The sequence below is a fragment of the Populus euphratica genome, unplaced genomic scaffold (assembly GCF_000495115.2).
Source record: "Populus euphratica unplaced genomic scaffold, PopEup_1.0 scaffold5.1, whole genome shotgun sequence".
Lineage (NCBI taxonomy): Eukaryota > Viridiplantae > Streptophyta > Magnoliopsida > Malpighiales > Salicaceae > Populus > Populus euphratica.
This window is the reverse complement of record NW_011499848.1, coordinates 3075727-3101005: the sequence shown is the minus strand read 5'-3', so window position 1 is coordinate 3101005 and position 25279 is coordinate 3075727. Positions and strand designations below refer to the sequence as shown.

Here is a 25279-nt window from a genome sequence, read left to right as displayed (position 1 = left end):
ATCGGAAGAAAGTAAAATCATACACCATTATGCAAAATACCAATATAAAACTGAAACCAACAACAATATAGTCTGGAAAAAACATTATAAGCATTTGACTTCAAACACAAAATGGTTATCTCATATGCAAATTAGAAAAAAAAATGAACTGGTTTTCTCAGAAAAGAGAACTGAAATTGAAAACCATACCTTATCGAAATTTACAAGAAAGATTGCATTAGGAGCAGGTCTGTCATTATCTTTGGCAGAGTACTCTGAATTATCCAAATCAAATATGTAGGAATATAGTTTGTGAAATACTGGTTCCACGGTCGCTGCTTCTACCTCAAACAATGGCACCTCCCTTCCAAAATCAGTCTAAACACAAGGAAAGACAGAAAATTCAGAACTTAGCTTAGAAACACACTCCACCTAACAACCCCCCCAAAATAATTAACATATTATATTTACAGCATCACTCACTTCTCTTGCATTCCCAGCAGGAACCATAGTCTCTTTCAATGCCTTCTCAAGCGCAATCAGTTCCGGCTGCCCAGCCTATTGTCAAAGCAACACAAAAGGCACAGCTCCTGTCATTCCTATCATTTAACAAAAAAAACGAAAACTACTAATACTCAGTAAATTCCCCAATTCTCCCATTTGTAATGCATCTCCTGTCTATGGGTCCCTTCATGTGAGACCCGGATGCGACCCAGACCCACAAACACCGAAATCTTTGCTGAAAATGCATCGAGACATTGGTAGCAAAGATGATTTTCCACTAGAACATTACAAGTACAACCTTTTGACTTAAAGCTTGCAAAATACAATTACTTAACAATACTAACTTTAGGGAGAGCTTACCGGAAAAACATTAAAAACGACATGATGTTCAATATCAAGAGGCTCGCCAGTCTCCATACATGAAGGCCTGTGAGTTTGGAAGCCGATCCTCAAAAACTCTTCTAATTTATGCGAATCTATACCAAACCTATACCCTCCATCACCATTAAAACCTACGAGCACTACATTCACCTCCAACGGAACCTGAAATGGAACCTCCACGACAAGCCATAAAATCAAGCATCTCATAAACACAAAATAAAGAAAATCAAAGTTATTAGAAATGCAAAAATTCGTAGTTGAGCTTAAAAGGACGCAAAATTTAACCAAAACAAAACAATAAATAATCAAAGCTGGAATTACGGACTATTTGGCAGCTGAAAGTAAAGGACGCAGTTCAGTGGAATTACATTTACTACATAGTTCAAAACGAGTTCTGAAATATTGCGAGTCTAAATTGTTATTTTAACTTAATAGTAGTGAGATACCTCGGCGCGAGTGTGGAGCATGCGGCGGACGTCCGATCGGACGCTGTCACGGACATCTTGAAAAGCGCTATGATGCCACTGAGGGTGGCCGGGGTCACGACGGAAGGCTTGTGGTGCTGAGTCGGAGTGAGTCAAGATGAGACTCAACGTGAAATATAATAATAATAACAACAAACCGCTTGAGATGGATTCCATAGCCAAGGGTGGAGTGATGTTTAGTTTAAGAAATATCTCTTAGATTTGAAGAAGAGGAATTAGGGATTTGAGGGACTGCGAAGAAAGAAATAACTGCTAGTGCGGATTCTGATTTCTGCAATTCGTCAGGTCAAGCTCACTCACACCGGGAAAGACAACCTATACTACACTGGAAAATGGAATTGAATTTTGTTGATTTTGATAAAAATGCCCTCATGTTTGTTAATGACGATATGCTCCCCGAGAGACAAAGGCATGGTTGACATGTCGTTCAAGTTAAACAAACCACCCTTTTTTCCACACTTCTATGCTCACCTCCCTAGCCCTATCACGGTATCACCCATCCATCGTACTGAGGTTTGGGGATTCATTAATTTCTTGCTTTTAATGTTTGGGATTTGAATCGTGGCAGATAAAAAATATAATTTATTATCAAGTATCTTCCGTGTAATCTCGTATCATAAAATTACTATATTAATTAATAAATTATATATAAAAAAAAGAGACTTTTTTATTTTTTTTTATTTCTAACTTGTTCATTATTGAATTGAATTAAGATTTTGACAGTAATTTCTAAACACGTTATTTTTCATTCTGAACAATTAAATTAAAAATTAATGGTATTTTTCATTCTGAACAGTTAGATTAAAAATTAATGGTATGGAAGCTGGCTGTTTTAATAAAAAAATGGGGCTGTCAATATTGTGAGTTTTTCTCAAATAATTCTCCTTTAATCTTGTTGTAATATGAGAATAAGTTGTTATTGATAATATATATATATTATATCCCTCAGTTGAATTTGAGGAAGAATGATTGTGAACCCATTATTTGTTGATAATGAAAGTTTTTAGGTGGATTACGATCCCGTGATTTTTTCCTTATCAAGTTTTTCACGTTAAAAATCTTGATGTTAATTTTATAATTATTTATATTATATTTGATCATTGTTTAATTCTGATTTTACTGCACAAAGATAAAAAGAATTGGAGCTTATAAATTGTGAATTATATTCCGCTGAATTGATTCGGGTAAATTGATATTCAGTTATTCCTAATTTTCCTAACAAAGTCTTTTAAATTATAATTAAGCTATGTTTGGTATTATATATATTTTTGAATACAAAATATTTTTTTTAAAAAAAAAACCATTACAACAGCAAACAAACACTAACATAATTTGAATGTGATGGTTGTCAGCGTAATATCAATACTAGAATATGGGTTTTGTAGCAACCCTCACACCTTGTATAATGTGTTATGTCTTGAGAATCATCGGTCTAACGGCTTCACCAAAAATATAACACAGCAGACAATCTATTTCGGTAATTCAGATATATATATATATATATATATATATATATATAAAGTTCTTGTTAATCTATTTATTTTAAAAGTACTTGAGTTAATTTAAATATAAAAAATTATATACAATTAAATTGAAAATATTATTCTACATTTAATAAATAAAATAAAAATAAATGTATTACTTAACAATTGTTACCAAACCCGCCCGATCCAGAGTCATTCTGGTGTACCACTTGAGTTCCAAGTTGAATTCATGCAAACCAGATTTTTTTACTTTTAGAAAGAAAATTCTAAGTGTTTTTTAGTAGGCAGCCCGAATTGACTGATTATTAGATTTAGTGCTGAGCGAAACTACACCTTAATTTTCATTTTAATTGCCTGTTTGAAAATATAATAAAAGTTTTTTTTCTTGAAAATAGATAAAAAAAAATTAAACCTAAAAAAATATAATCAAAACACCATAACAAACACCACCACCGAGTTCCAGTATTTTAACATCTCATACCGCAGTTCGACAACTTCCTTGCATCTGCATATGCTGTTCCGTTTGAAGACATTCTCAGGGTGTACATGGACTTAGCCGCTATTATTTTTAATTTTTTTCTGACAAACATTTTACAAATTCAAAATCTCTTAAATAAGAGACGTCTTGGCATTAGCATCCAGGCACGGCAACCGCTTTGTCAATGTGCAGCTGTATAGCCATGCATCTCGATATATGTCTTGATCTGCTGATATGTTATTGGGAGTTGTCCACAACAAGGCAGCAGAAATATGGGTTATCAGTGCTCCAAGGCACTTCGGATGGAAACTGGTGGGGTTTGCACTGCGCCTTTGGATATGAGATCGTGGTTTAAGAATAAAACAATTACAGTTATATCGTCATGAAAGTGCCTCCGAACCTTCTTGTCAATCTTCTGCAGATCTGAATATCTCGTTTCTCTTTTTCTTGCTGCTTCTTGTAGGGCAGCCTTGACAAGCCTTCTGGCACTTCCCTGCATTATAACAAGCATCCGTTATGAAACAACTATATAATTTTTGATAATGGTGCATGATATACATTTCCGTGCACACATCCATATCCCAGCAATCCACAAGTACTATGGAAGATAGAATTGGCACGTCATGTACTTTTGTTGTCAATAATAGACATCTAAATTGCCAAAATATGCATAAAGAATTCATGACAATTCACGTGTGGAGAGGATGTCAATCTAAAAGGTCAGTTTCGAGATGCTATGATGATGCAAATCAATAATATTCAATCTCATGGAATGATTCCTTGGCATACATCCCAGCTTATTGATCCACAAGCCAACAAATTTATCACATATTTAACTCCAAGGCTGCTCTATGTTTAATTATACATGAAAATGAATTGACCGTGGATTACATTGGATATCAATGCATAATCCACGCACAGAACTAGAGAAAATAGATAGTGGATGAATAATCCAAATAAGATACAAAGTAACTCATCGATGAAACTACTTGCAGTTCTCTTCTGTGTCAAAACTTTAAAAAAGTTCATATTCACAATTCATGAATTATCTGTGACAAACATTATATATATATATATAGTGCTGTAATGCTTCCACTAGTTTTCATTCCAAACTCTTCCAAGAGATTTTGCTTTACCATATATATCCTAGAGAAAAGGTCATTTGAGTTTTTTATGAAATAACTAAGCATGCAAGTTTTAGTAACAAGGCTAACACCAAGCAGCATAGTTCCAAAATAAGGTTAAAACTTTATGGTCATTTGCTACCTAATCAAATAGAAGCACAAAAGCATGAAAGTAACTCAATGCAGAAAGCCTGACTACCAAATAATTAAGTACAAACACTTACTGCACGTGGATTACTGTGGACAATATCCACAACTTTTTCATTACTCAAGTGTTCCCAAAGACCATCAGATGCAAATACAAGGAATGAATCATTCGGATCGAGAGGATGTGAAAGGATAGTTGGATTGGCACTCAAGATTGGCATGTCCATTGGTTCAGGAAGTCTGAACTTTGCATCAATTGGTTCCCTGTTGAATCGTGCATGTTTCATATATACATCTCCTATGGATCTAGAAACCTGCATCCAATACAATCATTGAGTCCATGATAATATTATTTGTAAAGGAACATGCAATGAATATTAAGAACCTAGATGCTGATAATCCAATGCAACCCACAATGTAAACCAAGGAATTTCCACAACATTTGACTTCAAAGTAATCTTCATCGATGCAAAGGCTGGATGAAGAATATTTAAATTCTCTTTCACAATAAACATACTTATTTCCTACAGTGTATCAACAATATAAATAACAAAGCATCTAGCTCGACATGCAGTGCATTTTATCTGTTAGCACAAAAAGGAATGCCTGGGACAGAAATTTTTAGTTACCTGGAACACGGAAGAATATCATCAATCAACTAATTTGCCTCTATAAATGAAGCCATGCACTGACCAATGACTATAAAAATCATCTCAATTTAAGACATATATGCAAGACATGGATTTGTCAGAGCATGTGAATATTGCAGGGGTTTGGTATTGGTTTATATGTTGTTCTTTCTGATCTCCTGTTTGTGGTTCTTGCACCTTGTAGACACAATTCTATAACTCCAACAAATTGTTTTAAAAATAATTTTATATATCCTAAACAGGAAAGCAACAGGTAAATTGGTATAGCATTAACAACCACAACAAAGTTGATGACTTCCTGAAAGCAGTCTGGACTGGTCTTACCAAATGATAAACAATGCTATTTTGTATTTAGTTCTCAACCCAAGAACCACAAAAATTCCATCCAACCTAGTAGTTCCATGATTTATCACCCCGAATTTTTTTTAAAAAAAAAAAAAACTTCAAGAATAGAAAAGCACCTAAGACGTGTTTTAATTTGAAATAGTCTGAAAGTTAAATTGGGATTTGAAATAACCTGAATAATCCCCTTCACTTTCCAGACTCCACGCTTAAGGACAGCAATCTGGGAATCATTTGGATGTAAGTCCTTGAGTTCGTGCCTGATGGCCTCAAGGTTTGCATTATGTTCAGTTGATAATTGTATTGCAGCAATACCTCCTGTGTTGCCGACTTTCTTGCCCAGCACAACACGGGAATCACCCAGGTTTGCCACAAAGAGGGTCTGTTGACATATGACTCCAACTAGACAGCATGACCCAACTGTTGCCATTTGGGGACGAGTGCTCCATAACTCGGACACGAAATTGGTAAACCCTTCCTCTGTTAAGCAGAAAGCTCTTTGGATGGTCTCACTTGTCACAACACCCTGCGTCTCTGCTGAAATTGGTGCATAACCACAAAGTCTAAGATTGCCAACATAAGGCACAATCCTTTTCTAAAGTTAAATGAAATAAAACCCAAAAAAGATCAAAATAATTGAGAAACAAAAATAATAAAAAAATTGAAGATATATGCCCTGCTTTTTCACTGGAATTCAAAGTCTCAAATCCATTATCCTCGAGCAAATCTATTTTCTAACTAGAGCTAATGCATTTGGCCAGCACACATTTTAGAAGCACTGACTTAGATTTCAATCTAAATTTAATGGCCAACATTGTGTTGTTTTTTGGGTATAATAGCAAGGAACTAGGCAGGTGGCTCTACTAAAAACTAATCATAAAGCTTACATTTAATCACCCTGTTCCAAGTCTAAACTGTTGTTTGAAGTACAAAGCATTGCAAACTCATAAAAGCCAATCAAAAGCTTACACAAAAAGCAAAATCCGATTGAATATCACTACAAACAGTATCCATGGAATTGACAAGACAGAGATAACCACAAACGTGAACAGCTCCAAAAAACTGCATCACTTTCAGTAATTAAAAGCATGAAAGCTACCGATAGGTACCAATACCTTCCAATCAATGATTTTCGCACGCAAAATTCCATCTTTAAATACCGATAATTGTTTTTTTTATTAATTTATAGTCCTAAAAATAGAAAGCTGCTTTCTATGATCCAATTAAACTATACAAAATAGTTTTTCATCTAAACTCACAAAAAAAGGAGCAGAACCTGTCAAAGTCTCAAAAAAAAAAAAAGCAAACTGATTGAAAATCCCACAGCTCCCAGCAAAGTTTTCTTTTAAGGCAAGATTTTTAAGAGATATAAAAGGGTTGATAAAAAAATGCATTTAAAAAGAACAGACCTTGAAAGTGCCTGAACAAGTGATCACAGACAAAACGTGCAGCTTCAGGTCCACCATGACCATCATAAACACCGACAAAAGTTCCAAAAGGTCCAGACTCAATCTGGCTTTGGTCTTCAAGTACTTGATTAGCTTGAACAACAGCCATTGAAAATTCACCAGACCCATATCTTCCAATATCTCTATACCAAAGCAATCCATCTTTCCCTTCTTTGCTGATACCAACAAAAGACTGAAACTTTGTACCACTGTTTCTACTGCTACCTTGCCCAAATGGCCTAAAACATAAAGAAAGCAGATTCATCAATGCCTGAAGCATCCCACATCTCTCAATCAAACTAACCCCCAAACCAAACCAATTTCTCCCTCCCGCTTAATCTTTCTTGATGTTTTGCAATATGTGTTTTTAATATAATATAACGATCTAAATTTATTGGTGCGGATAGTGATAAGAGAAGGGTGTGCTCGGTTGTAGAGGAGCAGAGGAAAGGTCATTACTTTGATGAGGAAGACGGGAGAAATGGTGTGGGGGATGGTTTTGCTGGGTCTTGATGTCAGTGTCTGTTGTTTGTATGTATTTATGGCTATGTGCATGCAAGTAATGTATGTATGTCAAAAGAAAGAGTCTTGGGGATGTATCATGTCTAAAAAGGGTTAATTTTCACTTTGGCTTGGGACATTTTTGCTTCTTTGCCCAGTTTGGTTTTTTTCCCCTGATTTTTTAACTGTGAACTGTTTATGTGAATGGTGTATGTACCTCATACCTGGCTGACAAAAAAATAGTTTCGATACACAAAAATTGGTGAATGACTCTTAACGTTAAAAAGTAAAATATGCATGAAGTATGGTTTAGATACAATGGAGTATAGATTTTTTTTTTAAGAACCCAGTGAATTATAAACACGAATGCGAAAATAAAAATGTCAAAATCTTTGACTCTTGAGGCGAATAGAATAAACAAGTGAAGGAAAAGTCGGTTGCAAAGATTACCGGGCATTCGTCTCCCCTGGTCTCATCAACATAAGTACTTGAGACTCGATTTTTTTTTTTAGTCTGCAATTTCTCTTCTAGAATCTGCGGCATCTTCAACCATATTGATTTTCTAACCTTAGTTCTAGTTCGAGGGGAAAAGCTTTTTCGTGTGGTTAAAGCTACTTCGAAAATGTAGCAAATCCTTTTTGACGGTTGTTCGATTAGCGACCAAACAAAAAAAATTTGACAGAGTGGGTTGGTAAATATAAGTTGCCGCTTCTCTCTCGGTTGTTGACAATAATTTAGCTGTGCAAGACATTTCGTTAGTTGACAGTTTTGGATCACATTTGAAGATGGAGACGTCCACCCCATTGCCAAAAGAGAGCTGGAAGCCACAGCTCCACTGACATTGCTGCAATGTTGTTTTTTTTGTTGTTATTGGTCTTGTTGAATCACCTGGGCCTATATGCTGCCAGGGAAACACGACAAAGAAAGTGTTCTGTCCTCCTCAAAAATCGTAGTCACTGTGTGGTTTCTTGTGGTTAAGATGTGAGTAATGTCACAGGACACATCAAGCTAGTTTCTCATTTTATGAAATTTCGAACATGAACTGCGTCTTAGTTGTTGAGGATTTATTCAGGGATAGTGGACATCATTGAACAATCCGAGGACACATCGACATAAGTTAAGCAGAGAAGTCTCTTTACTGCTAATCCTACAGTACAACGTGCCGCTGCTTCGCATCTAAGAAATAATTTGATTTCATGGTTGATATAACTTGCTCGGCAGCTGAACTTGATCACGTCAGATACCTTATGCGCTTGTGGTAGCTTCGAGTTCTATCAGAGCTCAACTTGCTCGTCTGCATTCCATTCATAACAGCAAGAACTGCTGGCATAAATTGACCCAGAAAATAGTCCATTCTTGATTGGGGGCAACACAAATTTGTGTTTCCGTTGTATGATTCAGTAGGGCCGATTGAGCTCAGGGAATTGGCACAAGAGTTTCTCCGATTGTCAATATGTGGTACATGAGGGGACATCGCACGCAATTTTATGTTTCTGCTGCGGCATAGTTGAAAACGTGATTGAAATTATATTTTTTAAAATTTTAAAATTTTTTAGTTAATTTTTTTTATATTTTTTTATAGTTTAAAATTATTTTGATATATTGATTTTAAAAAATAATTTTTTTAAAATAATTTTTTTAATATATTTTTAAATAAAAATATTTTAAATTACAATTGCTACTATATCTTCAAACAGGTGGGGATGACATACCATCATGTGGATGCATTTTAATGCATTAATGTATCACATGAACCAAATCACAGTCATATATGTGTGCGTGGATTTATATGAAGGGATGATGTGATTATATTGATTGACTCTCTGATTTTTTATTTTGTTCCAGTAAATGTCTGAGTTTTTTTATAAAAAAAATTCTGGACATAAAGAGACTTTTTTCTAGAAGATAAAAGAAAAAAATTAAAGTTTGAAAGCAAAATAAGTTTCCTATATCTAAGCTATCACTGTTTGTTTATATATATATATATATATGTAAAAAAAAAACTATTGTTATTGTTATTTAATTTTCAACAAGATTTATATAAAATTTTCTCGTTAATAACTTCAGTTTTAAATATTATTTTAGTTGCCAGAGTCCACGTCATCATTAACAGACGTATTAGCATTTAATAAAACACACTCACTTGAAAACTTTATAATGAAAAACTAAAAACCCAATAATAAAACTAAATACAAGACATTAAATTGTTAGAATTATATAAGTTCAAGCATTTAAAATGGCTTTATCCCTGAATGACCTAGATTGTCTTGGTTAAATTGACTGTCTGAGGGATGTTTTTGATATTACAGTATCTTTATTTTTTAAAAGTATTTTTTATTTATATTTTTTTTTTGTTTTGAATAATAATAATAATTTTTAAAACTTTTCATATCATTATATCAAAATCATTAAAAAAATACTAAAAAAAATATTAATTTAATTTTTTAAAACTAAAAACACTTCCAAAAAATATGTTAAAGCCGAAGTTATCTTACTGATTACAACAAAAAACGCAGCCATCATGGTGACGGTGACTTCATGGCTTTGCAGTAAATTATTTCTTTCTTGATTAGAGTTTCAAACGATTAAAAGTCTATAAAAAATAAATGAATTTGTTCAATGCTTGGATTTGGCCCGTTGTAGGCCAAATCAATATATATATTCAAGTGTTCGTAACATATTTTGGAATAATCTTTTTAATTATAAACTTGAAATACAATATTCACACGGTGACATGTTGGGTGACATATATTTTAAAAATTAAAAACAATGATGTACTGAATTAATTTAGTTTAATTTGTTAAAATTATAACTCAAATGATAAAATCTTTATAATTTTATTAAAAAATAAATTAAAATAAACTCTCAATATCAAGTCTTGATTAATTTGATTTTAAATAAAAAAATAATATCAAAAAAGATATATATATATATATATATTCCAAGAACATAGTTTGGATCGTGAGATCGGGATAATCTTATTAAAATCAATCACATCAAGAATATAAAATTTAATACTGAATAATGAAATAAAACATTAATTAAAAAATAACTAAAAAATAATTTTAATCCACCTGAGTTAATATATTAAATTTATGATACAGCACATAAAATCGTATCATGATAAATTTATACAATAAAATATAAAAAATATAAAATCATTATTTTAATATATTAGTATTAAAAATAAAAATAAAAAAATATCAAATTTATAAATAACTTAAATCAATTTATTAAACCCGTAGTTCAATTCAATAAATCAAGATATATTTATTAAAAAAATCATGAAACCCCTTACAATATATACAGTGTTGAAAGTTAAAATAACAAAAAAAAAATCTACGAAACCTATACATAACCAAGTGTACAAAAAAAATAATAAGAAAGCCTGATTTCCAAGATAAGCTAATATTTAAATAAAAAATTGAAAAAAATAAACGAAACACTATTTAAATAAAATAATATCTTGTAAGTATCACTATAATAATTTAGTCACGCTCTGCAGTGTTTTATTCATGACCGTATGTGTAGTTTTCAATTCATCACAGCGAGCTTAATTATTTTTAATTTATCTTCAAATATAAAATCACTCCTCAATTTATTATTGCCATATGTTTTCACCTCAATTTACCAAATCACCCTCCTATAAAGAAACTCAATTCTCAAACCAAACATTCTTTATTTTTAAAAATAACAATAAAAAAAAGAATTTTAACACCTTATGACACTTCATTTTTTTTTGTAAAGATGATCTTTTTAAAGAATCAGGCGGGATTTGAGTTTCTTAAACGACAGTATTCTCATAAATTTACATTGAAATGTCTATTAAAAAGATAATAAAAAAACAACCGGCTATAAAAGTGTAATTATTATTGTTTTTTAAATAGTTTTTCATGCTAAAATATATTTTAATATTTTTTTTATTTTTTAAAAATTATTTTTGATATTAGTACATCAAAATAATTTTAAAAAATTAAAAATATATTAATTTAAAATTAGTAAAAAATAAAAAAAAAATAATTTTTTTTAAAAATACTTTTAAAATACATACTACACTGACAAAACAGAGGAGGAGTCTAAAATTGAAGGGTAAATAAAGCTTATTCACCTCACAAGTACGGTGTATATGTCGATGGTTACGGGCCCAATTTTGCACATGCGGTCATTGTAGCCCAAACTTAGATGATTGGGCTGGATATGGAAGGCCCACAGTGGCTCTTGCTATGGTCAGCCTTGATTATTAGCAGTTCGAGGGAAGAGTGAAGGGGCTGCGCCGCGGATGGGCTGTCAAGGGTACCAACTAAAGCCTTCAAGGGGGCCCAATGGATCTGACGTGTCGAGTGATTCAAAGGGTCCAGGTCTACCAGGCGTCAGAGGCGTGCAGACAATCCTTGTGTGTTGAGCGTGGCTCTACCAAAGCAAAAGGAAAATCTCTCAATTGTTGTGTATGTTTACATTTTGGAGACAATCCTTCTGATCTCACAAGGGATGTCTTTTCTGCCGTACATGTTCATTTGGGGACTTTCAGGCTCCTGGAAGAGAAAACGCTGGTTTATTGCATGGTGTCCAAAGCCTGACTGAAAATGAATTCCCTCCAATATTTGTTTATCATTGACGATGGTTGGCAAAGGACAAACATGGATCACGAGTCTCCTTCTGAAGACTCGAAAGATCTCACTGGACCCGGGTCCCAAATGCTCTACAGGCTCTACAAGTTCAAGGAGAATGAAAAGTTCACCAAGAACCAAGCTGGTACCATGCCACGGCCTGACACGCCAACATTTGACCAAGATAAACATGACATTATTGTCAAAGAGATTGGTACTTTAGCGAAGACAAGGGAAAACTAAAACAAGAGGGGTTGATGTTTCAGGCCTCCCCGAGCCAAACCAATTAAACATTTGAAGAAAAGGGATTGGATAGATGAGCATCGAAGGCACTAGCGAGTGATTTGTGGTCAAAATTTCCAGGCTTGGATGATGTTTATGCGTGGCATGCTCTGGATGGTTCCTGGGGAGGATTTACGCCTGGGACTGGCCCTTACGCCAAGGTTACTGTTGCATAGTTGGCTGCTGGGTAGAAAAGACTATGCCTGATTTGGCTGCTGATATGATTATTAAAGATGGACTTGGACTTGTCAATCCTGATCAAGCTGGAGACTTTTATGAGGCCATGCATTCCTATCTTGTTGATGGTGGTATTACTGGAGTTAAAGTAGACGTTATCCATGTAAGTGTTGTTTATCCATGTCAATTTTTTTTTTCTTTGGTCATTTTTCAGCATTTTAACACCATTCCACCGTCAACAGTCAACATCATCATCATTATCCTGATAACACAAGCATAAATGTACATTCGTTTATCATGTTAACACCAGCCTCAATGTTAACAGATTTGACTTTTGAGGCTCAAAATTGCTATTTATAGTTGAGTTCTAGGATTTGCATAACTCTAGTAATCTTTGTGGGTCGCTAATACCATCACGGCATCACCATTCTACCGACGAAATAGACATATTCTATCATTCATCGTATGTGCATCATGTTATTTCTTTTAAGATTATGATACATGCATACACATTATGTAAATTATCAGTTGATTGTATTAGTTGCTTTTATAAAATCACCAACACCCAAAATTATTAGACAGAGGATGGAATGCATATCATTCTTATGTACTGTGGAGTATGTTATCAGGTAAGCACCATTTCTTCAATGCTAACCTCTTCAGGTTTTTCAATGTTCTTAAATTCGATAGATTGTGCTCCTTGAAAGATTTAACGGACTTTAGTAGGTTGTTTTTATCAAATGTTTTAGAATGATTTCGGCATTGTTCTTTTGGTTTGAATTAACAAGTTCTTGATAGCAACAAAGTGTTTTTTGATTGATTCGTTCTTTAACAAAACATTTCGAGACTGTCAAGTAGTTAATTAGCATGGTGTCCCTTATAGTTTTTCTTTCAGAAGCTCTCTGTTAGTGGTTAAATGGGGTTCTGTTTTAAGCTCTTTATAAACACTCATTTAAGTAATCCTAACAGAGACAATGGTAAAGGGTAACGGAATCTTTTGTTGCATATAGAATCGTGTGCATGGTTTTTTCCCTCACAAAGATGTTATATATGTTACGTCTAAGTTCGGTTAAAGGAAAAGGCGGAGTTTTAAAAAATTGGCTCTATATATGTAATAAAATGTTTTGGGAACAGCATCAACAATTTTGGAAGCATTAATCTCTTCTCTTGTTGATCCTTGTTTTCATATTCACCAGGTTCTGGAACATGTATCTGAGGACCAAGGTGGCGGAGTTAAGCTTGCCAAGGCACACCATGATGGGTTGAACCAATCTCCGAACAAGAACTTTGAATGGTCTGGGCTTATTGCAAGCATGGAGCCATTCAATGACTTCTTCTTTCTGGGCACGAGAACATATTTCCATGGGTAGGGTTGGTAAGTCCCAAACCACAGAAGAATTGCTTTGGCTACTTGAAAATTGTGGAGGATAGAGCAATGTTATGATAGCAATGTAGGGTTCTATCTTTTATATGAAACAAATATGTTTCCTAGGCTAATATTGATAAGTTCATTTTCATTTAGGTGATGATTTCTGGTTGGAAGACCCAAATGGATATCCTATGGGAGTGTACTGGTTACAAGGAGTCCACATGATTCATCTGTGGCAGGGACAGTTCATTCAACCTGATTGGAACATGTTCCAATCAGGTCATCTTTGTGCTGAGTCTCATGCTGGATCAAGAGCCATATGTGGTGGTCCTGTTTATGTTAGTGACAAAGTCGGCCACCACAATTTTGATCTGCTGAAGAAGCTTGTCGTCCTTCCTGATGAAAACATATTCAGATACGAGAGATAGTGACGCGGGATAATAAATAATAAAAATAAAAATAAAAAAAGTTTTTAGAAAACATGTTTAAAAAAAAAAGATTAGAGATATACTACAATATTTTTATTAGTCATTAATTTTTTTTTAATATTTTAAAAAATAGGGTATTGATATTAAAACCCTAACTAGAATAAGCGATTGGGTTTATGACCCACTAAATAAAATACCTAATAATAATTAAATTAAACTCAACAAATAAAGTTAAATTAATAAAACTCATCTAAAAATTTATATAAATTAAACCTAAAAAATAAGTTAAAGCCTAATTTCTCAATGGTTTGAGATATCTTCCATCATCTATGATTACACACGTGCATAAACAATATTTCTAGTTCGGTGTCCTTATCAAATCACCTCTTTAAAAACCCACTCTTTAATGGCAAGACCCTCCTCAAAATCTTGAATAAGATAATTTCAAACAAAGAGAATCATATATGCATATGTTTCATGAACATGTAACATCATTTCTCAAAGTTTGTGCTTCTTAAAACATAGTTCTTTCTGCTGAATGTTGTATACTAGATAATCAGAATATTTAATTGCCAAGGGTCTGTATGGTGCCCTGAAAAGTACGGGTGCAAATCAATATCCAGGCTAATATCATCAGATAATGTTGGATAGGAGTAGAAAGACTGAACTATCTACCAGTAGAAAAACTGAGCTATCTAGCAATAAAAAGATGTTAGATCATGTATGTTTGCATGATCTTCAAATAAACCTTGCTCTTAATTACATGAAACCTATTTAGATTGAGATTTTTATTTGGTGTTTTTTATGAATGTTTTTGAGCTTTTTATTATTTGAGTTAAGTGTTTAATTTATTTTTCTATAAAATTATATTTTATGTAAATTTTAAACTTTGTTTTTGTTTCCGTTGAAATCTTTGTTTTGGTTTAGTTTTTGAATTAGATTTTAGTTTGGTTTATAGTTGAATTAATATTTTTAGGTGGATCCATTTAATTTTATTTTGCGTCAAATACTTAAAACTTTGTTTGTTTGAACAATTTTTTGTTGAGGATTTCTTTTATCTAAAAGGTTGTTTAGAAAACATATCATTAAGTTTATTTTGATAGTTTTCTAGAGAAAGAGAAAAAGTTTTGTCAAACAAAATCTTGCAGAAATAAATAATATTTTTTTTTTACTTGTTGCATACTAGTAATTCTTATAAAAATTATATTTTATTTATAAAATGGAGAGAAAAATATTTTTAGCATTATTTTAGAAGTTTTTTGTGTTTTTTCTTTTGGAATTTACAATAAATTTATATATTTTTTAAAGAATTTGACTACCAATTAATATTCAAATAATAAGAGTTACGCTAGAAAATTCCTACATTAGCAAAGTCAGATTAACTAATATAGTGTAAATATTGTCATTAAAAAAGAGAGAAACACAACACAACACTACATGTAAGAAGAAATAAGAATGTAACAAATAAGAAGCAAACTCTTGATAAATTATATCTTTTATGCAACAACTAGGTCTAAACTTTATTTATTTTCTAATAAAAAGCTATAATATTTCTATGTTACCAGTATAAAATTCATGGTCGAATCAATATCTTTATGTCGATTCATTGAATTTTGTTTTGATTTAAGTACTTAAAAACCTTGTTTGTTTGGGCAACTTTTTGTCAAGGATTTCTTTTACTTGAGAGGCTTTTTATTAAACATATTTTTAAGTTTATTTTGACACTTTTCTAGAGAAAAAAAAAGTTTTTCCAAACAAAATCTTAGAGAAATATATAATAAAAAATTAATAAAAATAATTTTTACTTGTTACATACTACTAATCCTTACAAAAATTATATTTTATTTATAAAATAAAGAGAAAAAATATTTTTAGCATTATTTAAGAAAATTTTTCTGTGTTTTTTTAATTTACAATAAATTTATAATTTTTAAAAAAATTTTAACTACCAATTTATATTTAAATACCGAAAGTTACAGTAGAAAATTCCTACATTAACAAAGTCAAATCAACTAATATAATATAAACATTGACATTAAAAAAAAAAAAACACTATACAACACAATACACAAGAAAATATAAGAATGTAACAAACAAGAAACAAAGTCCTGACAAGTTATATCCTTCACGCAACAACCAGGTTTAAACTTTGTTTATCTTCTAATAAAAAAACTATAATATTTTCATGTTAACAACCTAAGATTTATGGTTGAATCAATATCTTTAGATTGATCTATTTAATTTTGTTTTGGATTAAGTACTTAAAATTTTGTTTGTTTGGACAACTTTTTGTTAATGATTTCTTTTACATGAGAGGCTATTTATGAAACATATTCTTAAGTTTATTTTGATAGTTTTATAGAGAAAAAAAAGTTTTCCTAATCAAAATCTTACAGAAATAAATAATAAAAAAGAAAAAAATGACTTTTACTTGTTAGATACCACCAATCCTTATAAAAATTATATTTTATTTATAAAATGGAGAGAAAAATATTTTTAGTATTATTTTAGAAAATTTATGTGTGTATTTTTTTTGGAATTTACAATAAATTTATATATTTTTTAAAGAATTTAACTACCAATTAATATTTAAATACTGAGAATTACACTAGAAAATTTCTATATCAGCAAAGTCAGATTAACTGATATAAGGTAAACTTTACCATTAAAAAAAAAAAACACAACACAACACAATACACAAAGAGTAATAAGAATATAACAAATAATAAACAAACTTTAGACAAATTGTATCCTTTACATAATAACCAGGTTTAAACTTTATTTATCTTTTAATAAAAAAACTATAATATTTTCATAGTAATAATCTAAGATTCATGATTGAATCAATATCTTTAAAACAATTCATTTAATTTTGTTTTTGGATTAAGTACTTAAAACTTTATTTGTTTTAATAATTTTTTGTTATGAATTTTTTTTACCTAAAACTGTTTAAGAAACATATATTTAAATTTATTTTGATAGTTTTCTAGAGAAATAAAAGTTATGCCAAACAAAATCTTACAAGATAAAATAAAAAAATAATTTTTATATGTTACATACTACTAATTCTTATAAAAAATATATTTTATTTATAAAATGGAGAGAAAAATATTTTAAATATTATTTTTAAAAAAAAATTGTGTGAAATTTTCCTGGAATTTACGATAAATTTATAATTTTTTTAAAAAATTTGACTACCAATTAATATTTAAACATTGATAGTTATACTATAAAAAAAAAACATTACTATTAGAAGAGAAAAAAACACACACAACACAACACGCAAGGGAAAAAAAAAAGAAGAATGTAGCAAATAAGATACAAATTCCCTACAAATCCTATCCTTCACGCAACAAACAGATTTAAACTTTATTTATCTTCTAATGAAAAAAACTATAATATTTCCATGTTAACAGCATACAGCATAAGATTCAAAATCTTATAATAGTAGCCATCCTCGTCATCATCAAAAATTGTAAAAAATTCTATAGTAACTTAATAAAGCAAAATTAAAAATTCCGCCGCGGTCGCTTTCACCTCCGTCAAGACCCCTTCCCTTGGACCCCACTTTGGCCACTGCTATTCTCCTTCTTTAACGCCAAAACTTTCTTTAGTTTCCCAAAAAACATCCTGACTGTTTTCCATTTAAACGACGGCGTTTTCTTCTCGACCGGCTGCTTTACCTGCTCCAGAAAATCCCCCAAAGAAGCTCCATTTCTCTTGAAACCCGAAACCAGCTGTGGATATAGTTGACCCATCAACCCTTTAAATTTCTCTGAGACATGAACAGGCGACGATGATTTACAACTTGAACATGACCCATCGTTTCTATAAAGCCCGACTCTAACCTGACCATTAATATAGGCATTACAAGCTGATAAGATAACACTTGCCTTCTCTCTAAAATGACTAGCAACAAAACCATCAAAATTCTTTGGTGGCCTACGTAATAAAAACAACATTGTCTTGCAAGACAAGAAGAAAACATTCTCACTATATGCATTAGATTTCTTCTCCCATATGACCCGACCCGGTAACATCCCACTACCCGGTTCGTTATAATAAGGTTTCTCGTTCAAAACAAGGGCCTGCAAGGAGACCAGGACTTGAAGTACTGTGGATTCACTTGAATTCCATTTCTCTTTTTTTTTACCAGGCCAAGTGTTTAATAGACTTAAGCAAACCCGCCCATTGGCGTATAAATTCGGGTTGATTCTTAACCCGAATGATCTGTAGTAAACCAATGGGGGTTGGACCGGGTAATCCGGTGGGAAAGCAATGTCAAAGAAGTAAAGTCCATCATGGTATGGTGTACCTGCGGCTCCTATGATTACTGCCCTTAAGAGATCGATTCGATTCTCGTACACACGAACATAGATTGAATCAGGGAGGTGTTTTTCGAGGATTTTCCATTCCTGCATAATCTTCTTGGAAGCCCCGCTTGAGATATTTGTTAAAGAATCTCCCTCACCTTTGGTTTTTTTGCTGCTGCTGTTTTTGATGTGAAGGTAGTGGTGGTCTGATGAGTCAGATACGACGTCGAATCGATGAAAAATGTCGATCTCTTGGATCTCACGATTGGTGGTGGTTTGCTGTTGCTGTTGCTGGGGTTCTAGAGAGGGTAAAGAGAGAGCCATTTTGATAAGAAGACGAGCTGCGGGGGGAGATAGGTTTTGTGTTTTTTATTGTTTGGTAGAATACGAATAGAATTAATGATGTACCGCGAGGCATTAGTGGGTCCATGATGCGAAATGGAATTGGACGGTGATTTGAGCATCATCGAAAGGAAAGCTGGATTTGCGGGCTAGGCACTTCGGGCTCTCTTAAAACGTGATTTATTAGCCAGGCTGCGGGCAGATCCGAGTCCGACTAATCTTATTCTCCATTATTTTCGTTTTCCAAAATAAACAAATAAATTAAATTTCTCCGAAAAAATTAACACTGCAAAACCGATGCAAGTTTAAAAGGCTTTACGCAAAATGCCTTAAATCCCGGGTGGGCTATGTGATGTTGGACCCATCGGGTGCCAAGTGAAAAAGCAGCGATCGAGCAGCAGCTGAGCGTGATGGGTTCCACTTGTGAAGGGCCCTTAAAGCACACGTGGCTGGTCTGGTTGATTTACGGCCCCGCAATCCTATATATTTTATAGTACAAGCTTCTGTTCAATGTAGTATCCCTTTCAGCACGATCACGCTATTTAATAATAGTGAAAACACTTAGATTCGCATTGCATCGATATCATATTTTTAAGTTCTTTTTAAAAAATATACTTTTAATTAAAAAAAATACCTTCTAATACGTTACTGAAGACACCCAGTAGCCCTTGAGCATGAACGCCAAGTAAGATTCACATGCAACATCCAAGTTTTATTTTATTTTCGGGAACATCCAAATTTCCCAGGATCCTCATTGAAGATGATATGATCGCGACGTTTTGTTCAAGTAGCGAAAGAATTGTTCGATGGTGACTGGCAACTAACCGTGCGATAAGGCCTTATCCTCGAAAAAATAGCAATATTCTGTTTTATTTTATTTTCGGGAACATCCAAATTTCCCAGGATGGAGGGCAAGCTAATTCTGACTGGACTGACCGTCCACGTTATTCCTGCATGTGCCATACAGTACAAAGCAACCATGGATTGATGCCAGAGACGCGTTCCTTCTGTGAAGTGACGGTAACGGACTGTCTTCATAGTTTTTAATTTATTCAAGTCTTTTTTGAAAAAAAAAAAAACAATTGTCAATCAAGCTCCCTACTTCCAACCGAGCTCTAATAAGTGTATTTATGAAATCTCTTATTAGAAATATGTGGTGTTACCTTTCTGCCCCCGAGCTTCTTCTTCTTCGAAGAAAATCTCGCTTCAAGCCGAATCATCAAAGACACGCAACAATACGTTGGCATTAATCCAATCAAACCGACTGTATGCCTTATCCTCTTAAATGGTAGTGTATTCTACCAATTGTTGGAGTGAGGGGATGAACTGGCCAAAATCTAAGAGCATAAGGGTTTGATTGATCAGATTTATTTTATAGGGATCAATTTGAATAAACGATGCAAACATAAGAGCAAATCACTGTATTTAGCTAAAACGACATGCACAAATTACTCCATGTAACATACAAGAAACAAACTTCCCACTCCAACAAGAGGTTTGCTTCCTCTGTGGTCTCAAGTTCGAGTTCTTGGTTGCTCATATGATAGCCACTGGAGGCTTACATGGTTGTTAACTTCAGGGCCCGTGGGATTAGTCGTGATACGCGCAAGCTGACCGGACATCCACGTTAATCTAAAAAAAAAAAAAAAAACTCCCCACGGAAGACAGAACTATCATCAACCGAACAAGTTCTGAACTACAATCCCTCCGATTAAAACTATCATTATTAATTAACAGTAACTTCCCCACTTTGTCCCTACAAAAAAAAAAAGTCACTGACCTATACATTGAGTGGTGATTTAATTTTTTTTTATAAGGATATATTAGTCATCAAGAACAAAACTAACTTCTGACTTCCTTTATAAAAGTATAATAACCTAATTAGTTTTTTTTTAAATATTAACTTGTATCTAAATTTTTTTTGCTTAACACAATTAAATTACTAAACTATCATAAAAAAACAAAATAAAAATTTACTTTAAGGAGCCTTTTCATCTTAATATTTTGATTTTTTTATTGTTATAAAGCTGACTCATGAATATTTAAGTTTTTTTATAAATATAAAATATATACAAAAAAAAGGTACATGGCTACAATATAAATGTGTTCTATCATTTATATTTCATATCCAATTTAGTTTTTATTTTTATTTATTTTATTTTTAATTTTTTTTTTCAATTTCATTCCCAATCATTGAGTTTTATTTGGTTTTTTATATCAAATTTATTTTTTATTTTTTAAATATTTTTAATCCCTTCACTAATTAAATTTTATTTCAATTTCATTTCTCATAATTTCAATTTTTTTCATTTCAAATTTAATAAGTCATTCCAAATTTAAATCTTATTTTTTTATTGATGATTATTTTGTTTTGGAATTTTTTTATTGTATTTTTTTTTTCAATTTAATGTTTTTTTTAATTAAGCCATGAATTTCAAAGATTAACATGAATATTGCTATTTTGATTTTTTTTAGATCCTTATATAATTTCTTTTTTAAATTTCATTTATCAATATTTAATTTTTATAATATTGGTTTCGTTCTGTAATTTTAGCTCTTCAGTTTCAACAAATAGAGAGGTCTACCAAATCCAAACCACCCAATCAGGTTATACATGAAATAATTTTATTGATCTCAGATTTCCCACCTTTAAGGAACAAAACGTGTTGGTTTTTAGAATAACAGAACAATTTGGCGATTTAGAAAGTTACAGCTTCGAAGGTTTCTTGGAGCTCCGACCAGCTATGAATTCCTGCATCTTCTGAAACTGGTCCTTACTCATGCCACTGTAATATGCGTGAGCCCTCTCCTGAAACAAACCATTTTGCAATCAGGGATAGAAAATATTTGTTAGCAAAACATAAGGATGTAGTTGACGGTAAAAACAAGCCCATTTATGCAAAACCATAACAAAGGGAGTTCGCTGGAACACGAAATTAGGTAAAACATAAGCAAGTAACCGGAAAACAAACAATTCAGGAGAGAAGTATTATATGCTTATAACACTTTTGGAAAATCCCTCAGCTAAGAGAAATGAAAGATCTACATTTATATGACAGAGTACGTGTCAAAATGAGAGATTGGAGCAAGTTCCATCAAGAAGCAGATGAACAGAAATGACTTTGCTATGGTTCCAATTGACTTCTAGTGTGACGCTAACATATTTCATTAACACTACATCAACGGTAGAATCTCATAAAAGAATACAAGTACAGTTTACAACGAGTTAAGAGGGGGTTGTTTAGTAAAGGCCATCCTTATGTTTCTTTTTCTCCTCATTTTATTCACCTTCTAGTCTAGGAAATTAATAGCAAAGAAAATGGCAGACCGAAAAATATGCAGTCTTAGAACAGCAACCTAAATCGCAAAAATGAAATGCTCCATTGTTTTATCATATGATGCTAGACTCAGAACAGTGAACAATTAACTACCTTTTCTAAAGAAAGGGCATGACCCAGGTCCAACTTCAGGCCATCATTAATAACAGCCTTGTATCTCAACACCAAGTCTTGATTTTTTTTCACAATGGCCTCTGCAACTTCTTGGGCTTTCCTCAAAACTTCACCTTCTTCCACAACATGGTTAACCAAACCCCACCTCTCAGCTTGCTCTGCAGAAATTGGCATAGCTGTTAGAGATGCTTCGCGTGCCCTGTTGGCCCCTATAATGCGTGAAAGCTTCTGCGAGAGGCCCCATGACGGAAATATCCCAAACCTTCACAGGCAATTCAAGCAAACATTTTAATTTTTAACACATACTAAAAAGATCGCCCTAGAGGGGACAAGCTAAGCACAGGAACATAAAAGTTAACATTAGATAACATTACACATTAAATTAACACAGCTTTTGCGTGGCATCATGAGCCTATCACTTAAAAGCATTGACTGACAACAACATAAGACCTTAGATATAAAAGCAAGAATGGTGCCATTGAAATGGGAGACGCCGGCAATTACACAGGATTTTAAAGAGTTGGGATTATTAAATCGCAGAAGGACCAACTCCGTGTAGACCATAATTGTTTGATAATGGACTCCATTTTTACAATTCAGCTAATGAAGTAGTTGTAACTCACTAAACATGGGAGATGCTATGAGTCGACTAGGGGTGGCCCCAGCAACACCCCCCCCCCCCCCCCCCACCAAAAAAAAAAAACTTTAGTGCTCATTATGTGCCCTGACTATAGCACCTCAAAAGTATATGGTACCGGCCTTTACATGAGCGAGAAAAAAGAGAGAGAGAAACTGGATGCATTCTCCAAAAATTGAACATGGCTCTTTTCTAAGTATGAAATATCGATTCCCTTGTAAACCAAGTAGATAGAGTCTAGCAAAGTAGCCTAATAATAACCTAAAAGCAAGTAAGCAAGTTCCAGGCAAAGGTCCAGTTTTCCACGTTTTGCCTCTTATTTCCAAGAATAATCCATGTTTCTTTCAAATGTGATATTAGTCTCTCTTTCTTCTCCATCTCTGTGGCCTGTGGCTGCTTGTTCTTTAAGGTGGTATCATTAAATGTTTTGACAAAAGGGCATTCAGCATTCTCTTTATCTCACTTAGCGTTGAGTCTTTTATTTCTCTATTTTTTGTTAGATTTTTTATTATGTATAGAACTTCTTTATCTCTATGGATGTCTTGTCTCAGATGGATTATGGATGTGAAATATGAATACAAACTTATCTTTCTAAATATATAAATAAATCAAAATTATATGAAACGAAGGGTGGGGGGGGCTCCATACTCGGAAGCTGCAGTAAACGAATCGGATGGTAATTACCAAGGATGAAACTTTTGTCATTCATAAGGGATTAAGATAGGAGATTGTAATTCTAAAGAAAAAGAAAAGAAAAGATAGGAAGGTGGAGTCCAAGATAAAATGAGCCCCTCGATGTTAACCAAGAATTGCACGGAACATTTAAAAGATTAAAAGTGAATTCAATCACAAATTCCACCAAAAACGTGAATACTTTCTATATCCCAAAAAACATTCAACTGTTGCTCATTCAAGCTAAGCAGATACTACTATGAACACTAGAATAGCTCTTTTTTTCAAGCTCCTAAACCGTTTTACCATATTCATCTAAGTGTGAAACCAAAATACAAGCACGCACAACTTTACCTTAACGGCAAATAAAGTACAACGAACCTGGAATGAGTATCCATAAACTTAGCTCCTTTAGCAGCAATCAAAATATCACAAGCAAGTGCAATTTCAAACCCAGCAGTAACTGCAAACCCATTAATGGCTCCAATAATGGGCTTTTTGCACAGCTCCATTTGGGCAACCGTGTCGGTCTCCACATCCTTCACATCCCCTTTAAACACCTTCTCCGCGGCAGTCAGATCCACACCCGAACAAAAAGCCCGACCCGACCCCGTTAAAATGATGACCCGAACTGATTCGTCCTTGCCCAAGGCATTGATTTGATGGGCTAAACGCACCATCATAGGCCTCGTCAAGGAATTTAGCGATTTGGGTCGGTTTATTGTGATCGTGGCGATGCCGTTTCGGTCTCGAGTGACCAGGATGAGGTTTTCGATTCGGGTTTGATCCATTTTCAAGTCGGAGAAGTGAACGTTACTCGTCTTTCGGTGGCTTGATTGATCTGAATGACGTTTTTGTTGAGGTTTTGTTGTTTATTGGTTTACGTGTAAGAAAGCTTAGTGGGCATGGTCTGAGTAACTGTGACGACCACTTGAATTATAGGGTTTTGGACTTTGGAATTGGATATGATCAGAATCAACGTCGTGACTTTGCCTTGATAAGTGTTCTAACCAGTGCTACCCTCTACCCCCCGCCGTATAAGGCAAATCTTAAAATTGCTAAAATTGGAGTCTTCTATTTTGATTCCTTAATAGAAAATATTAAATTTTCTGAAAAAACGACGTTGTTTATGGGGAAAAAAAAGAAGAAAAAAGACGTGCAATTTGATGTCTAGAGATAAAATTGTAATTGTGAGAGAGCATATTTAAATTTTACCGAGTAATATAAAGTTACAGTGCGAAGCAATCATCATAGTCGTAATGTGTACTGAACATGACAGAGAATTGGTCAGGTGGTTAATTTTTGACTTAACTAGAAAAATTAGCGGTAAATGTGCGAGTGTTGTGAAGTTGTCACTATTTTTAATTTAGAAATATTTCTAAATTTTTTTAAATTTTTTTGAATTTTTTTTTATAATTTTAAATTATTTTGATGTATAAAAGTGAGAAATAAATTTTAAAAAATAAAAAAAATATAA

The 25279-nt window shown here is 33.0% G+C and overlaps 4 protein-coding genes and 1 pseudogene across 7 annotated transcripts in view; 1 reads left to right on the top strand and 4 right to left on the bottom strand.

The window, feature by feature from the left end:
- Positions 1-1555, bottom strand: part of LOC105115420 (uncharacterized) — an 8296-nt gene extending 6741 nt beyond the window's left edge. For both annotated transcript variants that reach the window (XR_840341.1, XM_011012302.1), the window contains exons 1-4: positions 1311-1555; positions 844-1038; positions 463-537; positions 190-357 (exon numbers count right to left, since the gene is read on the bottom strand). Coding sequence is in view for 1 of the 2 variants with exons in the window: in XM_011012302.1 (XP_011010604.1) it covers positions 190-357; positions 463-537; positions 844-1038; positions 1311-1505 (633 nt within the window). In the remaining variant the exon portion in view is untranslated. The remainder of the gene's footprint in view (positions 1-189; positions 358-462; positions 538-843; positions 1039-1310) is intronic.
- Positions 1556-3247: 1692 nt separating this feature from the next.
- Positions 3248-7682, bottom strand: LOC105115399 (probable protein phosphatase 2C 42). 3 transcript variants are annotated; one of them, XM_011012291.1, is made up of 4 exons: positions 6980-7682; positions 5750-6137; positions 4660-4896; positions 3248-3804 (listed from the first exon to the last, which is right to left on the bottom strand). In XM_011012291.1, the coding sequence occupies exons 1-4, from the start codon at positions 7300-7302 to the stop codon at positions 3592-3594; spliced, it is 1161 nt and encodes a 386-aa protein (XP_011010593.1). In that variant the 5' UTR covers positions 7303-7682; the 3' UTR covers positions 3248-3591. The 3 variants fall into 3 exon arrangements, with proteins under 3 accessions (XP_011010593.1, XP_011010586.1, XP_011010579.1); XM_011012284.1 differs by having other exon boundaries at positions 5750-6108; positions 6984-7679; XM_011012277.1 differs by having other exon boundaries at positions 5750-6111; positions 6984-7675.
- A 4478-nt stretch (positions 7683-12160) lies between these two features.
- LOC105119296 (stachyose synthase-like) lies at positions 12161-14875 on the top strand (annotated as a pseudogene).
- Positions 14876-17749: 2874 nt separating this feature from the next.
- LOC105115392 (putative ubiquitin-conjugating enzyme E2 38) lies at positions 17750-19103 on the bottom strand. The gene has a single exon (XM_011012268.1). The coding sequence runs from the start codon at positions 19021-19023 to the stop codon at positions 17929-17931; it is 1095 nt and encodes a 364-aa protein (XP_011010570.1). The 5' UTR covers positions 19024-19103; the 3' UTR covers positions 17750-17928.
- A 2531-nt stretch (positions 19104-21634) lies between these two features.
- Positions 21635-24842, bottom strand: LOC105115385 (probable enoyl-CoA hydratase, mitochondrial). The gene is made up of 3 exons (XM_011012257.1): positions 24184-24842; positions 22473-22755; positions 21635-21850 (listed from the first exon to the last, which is right to left on the bottom strand). Exons 1-3 carry the CDS (start codon positions 24591-24593, stop codon positions 21749-21751), a joined length of 795 nt encoding a protein of 264 aa, XP_011010559.1. The 5' UTR covers positions 24594-24842; the 3' UTR covers positions 21635-21748.
- Positions 24843-25279: the final 437 nt, after the last annotated feature.

What these genes read in the sequence shown, in the direction of transcription:
- LOC105115399 (XM_011012291.1), bottom strand. Translation starts at nt 7,302, where the DNA reads ATGCTTCAGGCATTGATGAATCTGCTTTCTTTATGTTTTAGGCCATTT. An exon ending in AAGTGAAGGGGATTATTCAG is followed by an intron (nt 4,897 to 5,749) that starts GTTATTTCAAAT and finishes TATTGGATGCAG; the next exon opens with GTTTCTAGATCCATAGGAGA. An exon ending in TCCACAGTAATCCACGTGCA is followed by an intron (nt 3,805 to 4,659) that starts GTAAGTGTTTGT and finishes GTTATAATGCAG; the next exon opens with GGAAGTGCCAGAAGGCTTGT.
- LOC105115392 (XM_011012268.1), bottom strand. Translation starts at nt 19,023, where the DNA reads ATGGCTCTCTCTTTACCCTCTCTAGAACCCCAGCAACAGCAACAGCAA.
- LOC105115385 (XM_011012257.1), bottom strand. Translation starts at nt 24,593, where the DNA reads ATGGATCAAACCCGAATCGAAAACCTCATCCTGGTCACTCGAGACCGA. An exon ending in TTTATGGATACTCATTCCAG is followed by an intron (nt 22,756 to 24,183) that starts GTTCGTTGTACT and finishes TTGCCTGTGAAG; the next exon opens with GTTTGGGATATTTCCGTCAT. An exon ending in ATGCCCTTTCTTTAGAAAAG is followed by an intron (nt 21,851 to 22,472) that starts GTAGTTAATTGT and finishes GGTTTGTTTCAG; the next exon opens with GAGAGGGCTCACGCATATTA.